This window comes from Monopterus albus, unplaced genomic scaffold (assembly GCF_001952655.1).
Source record: "Monopterus albus unplaced genomic scaffold, M_albus_1.0 scaffold184.1, whole genome shotgun sequence".
NCBI lineage: Eukaryota > Metazoa > Chordata > Actinopteri > Synbranchiformes > Synbranchidae > Monopterus > Monopterus albus.
Genome location: NW_018128064.1, coordinates 59,887 through 72,911, shown reverse-complemented (window position 1 = coordinate 72,911; position 13,025 = coordinate 59,887). Strand labels below are relative to the sequence as shown.

The window sequence follows — 13,025 nt, the reverse complement described above, 5'->3', positions numbered from 1 at the left end:
CTAATTACTATCAACCCATCTGGTGTACAGTTCGACACCTCCCGGCAGAGGAGGAGGAAAATGTGGAGTCACTGTTTATTGCCACTTAATTTTAGGAGCTCAGTGACTTACACTAATGACAGTGATGCATGGAGGAAGTTTTCCAAATCTGTCATACCGTAGCATCGGGTTAAAATCACTATGATTCATTACAGCAGTCAAACTCGCTGTATATTCATTCATCATATGAAGACTGCCTTCTGTATTAAGAGAACTGGTAACATTTTACTTTAAGCTGTCCTGTTTAGCATTCCTGAGCAGTATATAAACATAATGTTGTATGCAGATACATTATACACTTTTATTAAGGTTGCTGCTCCTGTGTGCATTCATAAGTAGAAGCCACTGTATATATAGATAATGAGTGGAAATACAGACGTGAAAACATCTTCCAAATACTGTATAAGTTATGTTGTGAAAGCACTGCACATTAAATGCCTGAAATGTCTTTATATCTGCTTGCATTATAGTGCGTTACAAACCATTTATGTAAGGCTTGAATAAATGATAAATAGGGGACTTGAAGTAAAGTGTACTTCTATGATTTGTGTTGCTACAGTACGCATATCTTAGTTTGTAAATATGTGTATACAAAAGTGTGACTTGTAGGGAGAAAATATAAGTATTGCAAATAAAAGGGGGAGAGAGAAAAATTAAAAGGGAAGGTGACTGGAGAGAGGGGGATGCATCAAGCAAGGAAGAGCAAAGGAAGCTGGGAAAGGGGTGAGAAAAAGAAGGGAGAGGAGAACATTCAGTTGAAAAGAGGGATTGAGGAGGAGGAGATTGGACAGAAGATGGGCCAGAAAGGAGGAGGGAGCTGAGCAAGAGACACTAAGCAGCTTTATGACTTCATCCTTCTCTGGGTGGCATGAAACCTCCAAAGGATATCAGGAGATAATAATTATTACCTGAGTACCTCCATGAATTTTAACCAGCCCTACTGTAAATGTTCATGTCAGCAGATTTCCTTACACTCACAGCAAAAGCTGTGCCATTTATATCTGACACCAGAAGCCTTTTAGTAGAAGAAACATTATTTTATAGCTGTCCCCAGCTGTAGCTACAGTGGCTGACAATCATTTTTTAACCACTAACAATAACAACAAAAACGTCTAGTGTCTTACCACCGAAGAAGAGTTGACTTTCTGTGGTTAGAAGTGGGATGCTGGTGTGAGCGGTGGCTCCTTTGTCTTTGTCCACTGTGATGCTCAGATGATCTTTTCTGGAGTGCAGCTCCACAGAATGCCACTGACCGTCATTTAGACCAGAGCCTAACAGCAACACACACACACAAACGTATAGAGAAATGTTAATTAAATGGTTTCACCTGCATGTTTTCATTGTAATAGGACCTGTGGTTGATTTTATTGTCTTTCCTGTCTGGCAGCAAATCAGGTTCACAATTCCCGTTTTACTTCCTGAAGCACGATGAGGATTCTCCAGCCTTGTGGAGCTGTGAAAGAACATCTCAGCACAACAATTTGGAAGCCTTTTTAGCAGTATATCAAGGTCTCAGCATATTTGGATCTGGTTGCATCTGAGGGCTGAGCTGCATAACTCCAGGAATTCAGAAATGGACAAAATTTACTTCCCATCATTTTTCTTTATTGTAAATTCCAGAATCTCATTGGATGTGCACTGTGGAGGTCGGTGTGTTTGGGGTCAAAGTTAAAGTTTGGCCACACAACTTAGTAGAAATTCAGGGTAGTTTATGCCACGATGGACCGGCTACTCTCTCCATTAGGAGAGAATGTCTTATTGCAGAAAAACAACTTTTTTAATTTGTCTTTCTTCTTGATTGAATTTAAACAAATCTATTTGGGTAATAAATGTTGTCTCTGGTGTAACTATGAGCTATGGGAACATGCTATGACATCTCTGGTATTCACAGTCAATGGATTCTGTCCAAAATGACAGAGGCTTGCAGGATTATGGTTGGACCTACCTGCGCTGAGCTCCAGCGCGGCCCTGCCTGCCTTACTGATCTGTAGGCGGAGTCTGGCCTCACGCAGGTATAGCCACACTGTGCCGTCCTGCTGAGGGAGGTCAAAGGTCAACAGCAGCCCTGCCTTGTTCCATGTCCTGAACTGCAGAGCTACATAAATGACCCCCGATGACCACGATGTCAGTCCTGGCAAATGTAGGAAGCTTCGGGAGTCAGTAAACGTCACAGCGACTGAAACTGGCTCAACACAAGAAAAGGTCACATTGCCCTAACAAAGACAGGAAGGAAGAAAAAGACATGATTAGAAAAGAGTAAATAAATCATGAATATTCATTAGTTGCAGAAGTTGACTTGGTTTAACTTGACAGCACAGAGGTCTCATCAGCAGCTCCATGAAAAAGGACATCTGTATTACCACACTGATATTAGCTGAACAGCTAAAATGAGCTAAAAACCTAAAGGATCTGAGCCACACATCTTTTGTGCCTGCTTCGTCTATTTCTTTCATATTTTTTACCCCAAGCATGGCACCGGGGAAAAACAATTAATACAAAGCTGAAATACAATAACTGTTTTAACAGTTCTGATGTATTAGCATGACAGAAACGTCCATATTACATTAGAAAAACTAATTAATTGTGACTCTGTAGGAAAATAAAAATACTCATGTGGAATGGAGGTACGGTGTACATTCAGTGAGGCCTCCTATAACGCAGTATGAGTTACATACTGATTCATATTGCCATGCACACTTACGATTCATCATAAATGTTTTTGTGGTGATTAGTATTCATCACAAAGGGCTATTTCCTCCCTCTCTTCTCATGCCCTTCTTTCATTACTTCTCATTTTATTCTCTACTTTTCCTCCCTGATTACTTTTTCTCTTCTGCAGTTTTATTTTTGTTGTTGATTTTTTTTTTGCTTTGAGCTTTGTAACTCTAAAATGTGCAACTGATGACATTGGTGATGATAATGAAGGAGATTATAATGATACTAATGATAACGATGGGTTTAAAAATAAAGAGGATGATGATGCAGATGATGAAAATAATGATGACAATAATAATCACGTTAGTGTCCATTAGCATAATAATGGAATTGGTGCAGAAAAAAATTGAGGGACGGAGAGCACAATAAGTTCTGAAGTGAACAACTTGTTCTAATCATGATTACGGTGCTGATAAAGGATATTAACATCTGATAATCTATAAGACATACACATTGTAATTAATTAGCAGCATGGATACAAATGGGCTTGTCTGGCCCAAACTGACAAACGAACTCCTGTGGCACCAGACATACATGTACACATTAAAAACTACAAAAAAGTCAAAAAAAAAAAAAAAAAAAAATCAGGAAACAAACTGGTTCCTCAAGATGTAGTGTTCAACTGTTCTAAAGACATTTGAAGAATCCAGAGAGGTCAAGGACAAAAATATGAGTGGAAGACAAAGAAAATGATTAGAATCGGATGAGAGGTTTCTCAGAGTTTATTCTCTGAGAAAGCAGAGCAAATGCAGCAAGCATCTGACAGCTTCATCTGGATGCCAAGTCGATCCTTCCACAGTCCGAAGACGCTCGATTAGGAAACGGCCTTTGTAGAAGGACCGTAGCCAAAGAACCATTTTTTCCGAAAGCAGATGGGGAGAAAAGGCTGAGATTTGCAGAAGTTTGCCAAGATTGAAGTGAAGATCAGTGGAAAAGAGATTCATGGAACAATGAATCAAAGTTTGACATTTTTAGGTCCAGTCACTGCTGGCAGAAGAAGAGGAGGAGGAGAAGAAGAGTTGGAGAGAAGCGGAAGGATGAGTACTCATAGCCTTCAAAAAACATGGTGGAGGGTCTGTCATGGTTTCAAGACTTTGTCAGTCTCCCCAGAAGAACTCAAGCTGTGCTAACGGCAAAGGGAGGTCACACTAAATACTGACTTTGGAATGTAGAAATAAAAAATACTGTACATATTTCCTGTATTTGCTGATTATAATAAAAAGACAGAAATACATATAAATTATTATTAAAACTTTGCTAAAGCAACAAAACTAATGGTGGCCTAAGACTTTTGCATGTGTGTGTGTGTAAAATCAAAAAATAAAGTGACTGAAGCTGCTGAAGTTTCACAGAACTGTGAAACTAACATTTAAGCTCACTGAACAGATGTTTGTACAGCATTCTGAAACTTGTATTTGACATCTTTTTACACACACAATGTTGTGCCTCTGACATTTCATCAATGAACCAGATTTTTCCAACCAGGAAATCTTTAAGCTAATTACATGGCTGGAGGTGCTCCAACATCCATTAGCCACCTTGTATTAACTACTGTATATGACAGTGATTTTAAGCCAAGTGGTCACAAGATAATATGGTTGTAAGATGATGAACAGGGGAAAAAGTATGCTTTTTAGACAACCACTGGTCTATGGGAAACAAACAGGACTTTGATTTCAGGAGCCCAAGGTTTAACCCTTCCACACCGCTAGTGTGCGACTCCCTGCAACACAATACCTTACCATAACAGTGAGCCGGGGGTTCTTATTTTTAGCCAGCTCTATCAGGTTGAGGTTGTTGTAGAGCAGGTTTTCAAGGCAGCCATGGAAGTTCTTGTTGGACAGGATGGGTTTCTGCAGCCCATGGCTCTGGACAGCTCCCACACTCAGCTACACAGGAAATCAACACGTCAGAAATGTAAAAACAAATGTAGAGTACCTGTTAAAGATTTACATTTTCATTATTCTCTGAGAAAACAGCTTTGGTGAGCTGTAAGCTCTGACAGTAGGAAAAAAAGATCAAAACACCCTAAAAACACTGTGCCTGCACAGACTAAATAAACTATGATCTACAGCCGTTATTATATTATTATTTCACAAGAACATGGCTAAATGCACCTATGTGCAACCTTGTAATGCGTTTTAGTGCAATAGTTTGCTAGTTGTTGTACATAGATTTTTATTAGTCAGAAGGCAGACTGGCTTTCTTGATTCTGATGGTGCTTTTTCAATCAGTAAGTACTTCATTAAAGTAAGTAATGAGTGACATGTCTGGAAGCCAGTCATAAAATACAGTATTTAAACTAGAGCTACCTCTTCACATATGTAAGTCTCCACCAACCAGTCAAATTCACAGGGATGGGGCAGATGTGAGGTCACTGTGACCTTTGACCACATAAGTATAATCAGTTCATCCTTGAGTCCAAGTGGATGTTTATGTGACATTTGAAAAAAAATTCTCTCACGGCATTTCAGAGATCTTGCATTCACAAGAATGGGTCAGACATGCATACAAATGGACAACCCGAAAACATAATGCCTTCTGCCGCAGCTATCGCCGGCATCGAGGCATAATTAAGGTTATTAAACAAATGGCTAATAGGAATAAATTATGCTGCAGGAGTGGTTTCTATTAATGCTTTGCAACATTTTTCAACATGCAAACTCAACACTATTGAAATCCACTGGCCTTAACATGCTGAGCATAGCTACCATATTCCTTAAAGGCCAGTACATTTTGTTCTCAGCTTCCAAGTATAGAGGGGATGGCTGTTTTAACACCTTAATTACAGGAACAGAAAATGTGCATGTCCTAAATGCTATCAGTGTTTTCTGACCTGGTGAATGTCCCAGTGGCTAAGCTCAGCCGGTATGTGAACCTGCTGAGTGTCTTTGTCCACAGTGAGGTTGAGGTGAGCACTGAGCTGCTCCAGCTTTACATGGTGCCAGTGTCGGTCATCGAGCAGACTGCCCAGAGTAGCAAGCAGCTGTCCGCCAGAGGATGAACTCACACCTGCAATATGGAGAGAAGAAAATAGAGTTTTGCTGTCATGCCGGTGCACTTGATAGCAAAGCAATGGCTCCAGCTAATGTACAAGTCCTTTAATGGGCACTTCCTCTTGAGGAACTTTGATTTTTTTTTCCAAGGTGTATTGCCTGAGAAACACTTCAAGGTCAGTATCTGTCCTCGTCCATAGTGCATTTTAATAAGGACAAATATGATGGAAAAAAATCTGTTTAAAATGCCTCTTATTTCTGGCAGCAGGGAAACCTAAAGGAAGGTTCATGTTTGATAATTCAAAACAAAAAGAATCTACGGCTACTTCAGTGGAATATTTTTCATCTTGGTTTCAAACAGGGAGCGGGTCACTGAAGTCAGCCTCCCTCATTAGAGAGCACAGATCTGTATGCTGGAAGGGAGGAGGGCTGATCACGATAAATGATGATGATGCAAAATGATAGGACATAATTAATGACAGGCCCAACACCAGCAGGTCCAAATTGGGGGATCCATCTCTGCATTGCACTGGGAGATAAAAGAGATTCTGCTGACTGAAGGATCTACAACAGAAGGAGAGAGAGAGACATACTCACTCATTAATTACAAATAAAATAGACAGAGAGGTTACAGTGGCATTTTTGGAAACTGCAATGTACAGTATATCTACTTTTACTGTGTTTGTACATGAAGGCCTGTGGGTAGTTTTGTTAGGTTTACATTTGACGTTTTGTTTATGGTCCTTTGACTAGTGTGGAGTGAAAAGTATAGTAACTTTAAATGAGACTTTTCCAAAAGCAGAGAAACACACCAGTCTTGCTGCATTGATTTAGTACCGTCATAGTTCCATGTCACTGATGGACTAGTTTCAAGTCTTAGAGAATATTACTGCATATGTAAAAACATGCGTCTCCAGAGGGAGCTATGTGAAATCACATTTAATGTCTAAAGATAACATTTATGGTTCTACTGCATCACCTCAGTCCTTTTTGTTTTAAAATGTGATGGGTTGTTTCCTTGTGTTTCCAGTCAATCATATGTGATCAAACTACACCCCTACTGTTCTGATGAAGGAGATTAGTTGAGTGATAACATTTTAATTCCTGTGTTTTTTTTCTTAATTTGTTCTGAATTGTTTTTAAGTCAAGCACATTAAATGTTATAGAAAAATACTTTTTCAAACCAGCTTTTATTGTGCAGCAGCTTGCCTGGCTCTGTCCATAAACCCAGCTGTCAACCCAGGGCTAAAGCTCACTAATTAATGTGCTATATCTCATTTGTTTACACAAGAATAAATGTTAAAACCATTTGCTGCTGAGGGAGAAACAGTTCTTACCAAGTCATAGTTAAACCAGAAACAGTTGTTTCTGTTTGATGCTCCTTAGTGAGCTTCACCTGTTTTGACGGTGCCTATTTAAACTTCACACAGGGCTACAGTAGCTGTTTCCCAGTGTATATACAAAGCTAATCACCTCTCAGCTCAGACATGATGTGGTTTCAGCTTGAAAAAAAACAAAGGAAAGATTGGTGCCAGTCTGAGTTAGAGAACAGAACAGTTAGAGAAACACTTTTCATTCATGAATCACCTCATCTCTTCCTTTCACTGTCGACATTTTCCTCACTGGTCCTCTCAGTGGCTACACACCTGTGAGAAGTTCATGATGCAGGATTTTCATTCTGCAAGAGCTCGAACTTGCCTTTATTGTCCAACTGGAAAAAACAAATATGTTGCCCTCCAATAACTGCTTGATTTATCCAGACTGAATGGACTAATATTAAACATTCTCATCTTTCAGCTGAGGAGTCTGTGCTGAACACTGCTCCTTGAGGCAATATCACCTAATCATATGCTGTCTGCTATTCCATTATGGCTCGTGCTCGCTCGAGCTCTAAATCTGTTTATGAAGGACGACAATGACGGGTCTTATCAGGAGACAGTCTGTTATAATTGTTTAAGCATTTCACCATCACATGGTGCCAGTATTTGAAATACAGCTTCAGTGTATATAATGCACTTTCTCTAAACCAGTTCTCAGTTTTAGTCACAACAGGGAATTGAGTTCATTACCATAAAGCAAACTGTGAAAACAGAATCAGCACAGAGATATACTGGAAGGTAACTGCTGTCTCGGGTCTCTATCTGTCCCTTTCCTGTTTAAATCAGTGTATTATGATCAAAAACATGTCGACAAACCACACACATAAACAGAGTAAACTGAATAAGATACACAATGAAAAGTAACGATATATATATATACAGAATGAAAATGTTAGTTACTGGTAACGCTACCTTTGTGCTGATAGAATTTATTAAGTCATCAACAAAAGTTGTTTGCATGTAATTTCAAGGCTTCATCTACTTCCACTGCTGCAGAAAAGATGGTAGTTAACCTATTGTTTGATCCTTGAAAAAGGCCTGTTTTGCATGAAATTGACATACTTTTCTATTTTTGCTGACTTTTTTTCCTCCTCTGGCAGTTTACTTCTTAGCTTTAGTCCATTTAAAGCTGTTCACTGGGTTTAAACTGCTTGAATGTCAATAAAAATGGGAAAAATAGGTCTGTTCTACAACTTTTGACTGATGGCATAGATAAAATAAGTACCCTACAGTTGTTAGTATTTCAGTGGTGTTGCACAAGGGGGTATTCTGTTTCTTGTTTGCAGTGTGGGTGAAGCTTATCACCTTAATATTTTGAAATACTGTACAAACTGTATTGTTGCTGCACAGAAGGAAACAGCAGTAGGCAACCTATTATACTGCAGTACTGTCAGAGTCCCAAGGCCATCTTTGCACTTTCAGGCTCCTCTGAAAGTTGTGGGCACGCTTACTGAAACTTTTATAAGATTGTTTACAACAGAAACTGGAAGCTCACTGTAAATCAGCATAAACTAAGTGGACTGGAGTTAGCAAATACAATAGTAATCACCACAGTTCCTGGTCTTCTTTCTTGGCCACCTGGCACACTTGGTCCATTCATCCTTTTTTCAACAGTGTGCTGCAGAGGCCGGAGGAGGCTCTGCTTGGAGCTTTTGTTGCTCTGTGCGATTAGAGAAAATCTTTGCAAACACACTGATGTTTTGTTACTGTAAAATCTGACATATTCTGGGGTCTGTAGTGTCAAAACACAGCCAGCAAGCAGACAGCAGCAGTAACACGTCCTTATTGAAAACAGCGAGAAAAGACTTTCACTTGACATGCAGCTTGCCCTGCACGCTTCTCTGATGCCACCCTAATTTAGTCAGCAATACTTAACAGCATTCGTCAAGAACGTAGTGGAGCAGGACACAGTAGCCCTCAGTGTATTTACTGCTATGTACTACAGCTGGCCGGTGACAGTTCAGAATTAAACTGAATAATGAAGCAGTGGGCTACATTATAACAAACTGACATTTTGATAAATGCAAATCACAGAACAAATGAGAGGGTTTTAGATAGCGGACATAAATCTTAATGAGCCAGCCAATTTATTCCAACTGCTTGGACAGATACAGGCAGACAGATAGGATCTGTCTCACTGTTGTATTTATTTTTTGTTTGCTTGTCTGCCTGCTTGCTTACTGCATATTAGTATGTCTGTCTCCATTTTCATCCTGTCATTAATTTATGCTTCTGGAAGTTACTGAAAATTCAGATCTGCTCCGGCTGAGTTCTGTATGCTTGTGAATTTATAAACTACACACATCAGTAATACACAGTATTAGGGCTGTTTCATACTCTATGCAAACTATGTAAATGCAGCTGTAAATGAAAGGGTCACACAAGTATTATGCACATATAAGTAGTGGCTGACCAGCGTTTTACAGACGCGATATGTCGCTCACCCAACGGGGGAAGAGTCACTGGCCCATGGTGCGAGTCAGGTCATGTGATTTATACACTATATATGAAAATTGCTGTTAAATAGGAGTGGATCATTTAGCTTCTGCTAAATTGCTGACAGTAAAAGAAATAAAAGTGTGCATTTGCCACATCATAAAGATGCCGAAGAACACACCCCAGTGCTTCTTCTGTAGCAAAGACTTCAGAGTGACAGGACAGTATTTGCCTTAGCACCCTGGAAATGCATGAAATAACACTTGCACTTGCTCTGCGCTACAAAGTTTTGGACAACACATTTTGCTATGCAAGGAGGTTGGAACAAGCCCTTAGCCATAATTAGCCATCTGAGTCTCAGCCAGCTTGTTTTAGTCCTGATGTGGCATGCATCACTGCTAAAGAGAAGCTTGGGACTGACAGGATCAGGTTGCCAGATGGGAGAGACAAGTAGGAAGACCCTCAGAGAATCATTCACACTCAGGTATGAAGATAATGTAATCTACATTTTCAGGTTTTTATCTTTGCTCTCATAGTCTGGACCTCTCTCCTTTCCTCAAATCCAGCCAGCAGCTGACTGTGGAGGAGCATGCTGCGGCTCAGGGTGGATGCTCCAAACTATTGATCTAAATTACACTGTCTGCAGACTGCAAACTCCTAGGAGAGCAAGAGGGAGGGAGGGCTGTGTGAAAGAGGGGGATACAAAGAGAGAAAGAGGAGAGAAAGACAAAGAGCAGGCAATTGAAAAGAGCAAATAATCACCTCAGAAAAAAAATCTAGCAGGGGTAGAACTGGGGGAACATACAATATGAGAAAGGCTGTGATAAATAACAACAGAGTGTGAGAAAAGAAAGGGCAGAAAAAGAAAGCGGAGCAGCCAGGCACACAAGTGGGGAAACAAAGAGGGCCAGAGAGAGATGCATGCAGAAAAGAAGCATGCACAGCACTGTGACTGAGGCAGAGGATGTGTTTTTTCCCCCGTGTTGGCTGTCACTGGACTATCACAGCTCAAAAAGCTCTTGCATTACAGCGGTGAGGGGTGTTTCTTTTCATTCTCAGCTGAGCACTATGTTAACTATCAGCTCGGCTCTAGCAAAGAGTTGTGACAGGCCTCACTCAGGGAGCTGATGTCAAACTGATAGATTTTACAGATGACACCTTTCCACAGCTGACAGGCGGGAATTGGACAATATACTGACAAGACGTGTGAAGGAAGCACAGAGAGGTACAAACTAGGGCTGAATATAGAAAAAAGTTTCACCAAAATTTGCTTCATTTTCTGAGAAAAATACCTGTGGGAACCTGGGATTTCCTGTGTGGTCACATATTGAAGACGTTTAGTAAGTGAAACATACCTTCTCAGAACATCATTGTACCACTTTAATGTTATGTCTTGACCTATTATTGGGCCGCACACTGGGCAGCAGGCAGTGCTGTCAATAATCTACTGTGCCCTCTGTCACTGTGCCTTTGAATTCTAAACAGTGAAGAGACACTCGGCTGCTTAACCAGCGGTGCTGCGTCAGCTTAGGTTCACCTACACTGGCCCAGCTGCTTTGGTACAGTTTCATCTGAATGTGTAGCCATGAATGGTTAGTCAAGAAGTAGCAGCCCCTCTGGTATCAGAAACGTTTCCACTCATAAATCCTGTCCTTTAGCAAATGATACCACATGCTTTAACAAATAGAGCATGGAAAGAATAGAAAACGCAGGTTAAACCTCATTTTATGATTAATTATCCACAGTTCCACCTTTGAGATACTTTCCCTGGAAAAATGATATTCCTGGGTAATAACCATTTTAAAATTACAGGAAAACCTTTAACGCAAAATGAATGAAGAAAAGGTCTGGTTAGTGAGCAGAGCAGGGTTGATGAGAGGTTTGCCATATGTATGGTGGTAATATGACGACCAGGAGATTTGACCACACCTCAGGTTTAACCTCATTTACACCAACACAAATACACACAGTTTATCCCAGTGCTCCTTTCTGTAGCAGAGGCCATAGATCAAGTTACACTGTACGGGCCCAGTGCGCTCCACTGAGTTCATTCCTAACACATGTTGCAAGTGTCCATCATAAATTAAAAGTAAGGGCATATGAAAGACGATGTCAAGCTGTGAGAAAAGGAGAGAGCCAGAAAAGTAAGGGCATATGAAAGACGATGTTAACCTGACAGAGGGAAAGTGAGGATAAAGTTTGGGTGAAAGTGATAAATAGAGTAAGAATTGTAAACCTTTTTCCCCAACAAGTCATGCTGCTTTCTTTCACAGTCAAACTCCTGTAATTGCAAGCCTGCAATGGTGAAATGCATCAGTTCCCTGAGTTTCTTACACATTAATTTGGTCTGAAATACAGCTTGAGACATATGGATAAACAAATAGTAATTCCTCCGAATTTCCTCAAAATTGGATCAGTGCTATTTTAGAAATCACATCTGACAAACACGTAAGCAAACCAGATGGATGGAGACCCACTTGAGTCTCCGTACATTTCAATGTGGGAACAAAAATGAGTTGCATATTAAATACCCAGTATAAAGATGGGATGGTGGAGGCTCTGGAGTCTGAGTGTGTGTAATTACACTGTACGGTTAAGGTGTTTAGCTGACATTTACTCAGAGCAATGAACAATGAACAGATACAAAATGAACAGACAAATAGAGCTGCAGAGTTTGCCAGAAAATCTGTCAGAAAGAACTTCCAGAATAGTTTGAAAATTTTATTTAATACATCCAAAGTTCCTGCCACTCTACAGTGGCTGTGACTCCTGGTCCTCAGGAAGTCAGCAGCTGCTGTCCCTCCAAAAACCGAAATGTAAAACAGTCCTTCATGATAACGTAGTATGTCAAGAATGAAAACCAGAAAGACTTAAAGGCTAAAATAACAAAGGCTCAAACCAAAGCTGCCTTCAGAACAGCTCAAAAGAATCATCATTACACGACCATGTTGAATGGATGGAGATCCATCACCACAGACACCCGACCTCACCAAACCAGAGGTCATTACAGCTTTATCTTAAATATAACGTTGTACCTTGCTGGTGGTAGAGCAGCAGCCGTCCCTTCTCCAGCAGCAGAGTGAGGCTGTGACCTCGATGGTTCTCTGCATGGAGCAATGTCCCAAAATTCTTCAAGGTTTTAAACTTCAGAGAGATGACCTCCATCGCCGTCTGGATCGGCCTCACACTCGGTCTGTAGATCAGACTGCTGCTGCCATCAAAGTTTGCCACATCAGAAGCTATAGCAATACAGATCAGGAGAAAACAACAGGGACACACTTAACCCTTCAAAACCAGCAACAACTGCATGTCTCTACAACTGCTGTGGCTTCAAATGCCTGAATTGCTATTCCATTTCTAAAGCACTGGCCATGTAAGTTTCTGTTGTTTTCATCTTATTATAACAAGAATGTGGTCACTATAAACCTCACACACAACAACCAATATTTTGTAGTGTATA

The 13,025-nt window shown here is 40.4% G+C and overlaps 1 protein-coding gene across 1 annotated transcript in view; it reads right to left on the bottom strand.

Annotated features, from left to right (window-relative positions):
- LOC109969879 (contactin-associated protein-like 4) overlaps window positions 1-13,025 on the bottom strand; it is an 86,829-nt gene that overhangs the window by 35,783 nt on the left and 38,021 nt on the right. The window contains exons 5-9 of the mRNA XM_020617078.1: window positions 12,601-12,804; window positions 5,591-5,766; window positions 4,497-4,643; window positions 1,985-2,252; window positions 1,164-1,310 (exon numbers count right to left, since the gene is read on the bottom strand). Of these exons, the coding sequence (XP_020472734.1) occupies window positions 1,164-1,310; window positions 1,985-2,252; window positions 4,497-4,643; window positions 5,591-5,766; window positions 12,601-12,804 (942 nt within the window). The remainder of the gene's footprint in view (window positions 1-1,163; window positions 1,311-1,984; window positions 2,253-4,496; window positions 4,644-5,590; window positions 5,767-12,600; window positions 12,805-13,025) is intronic.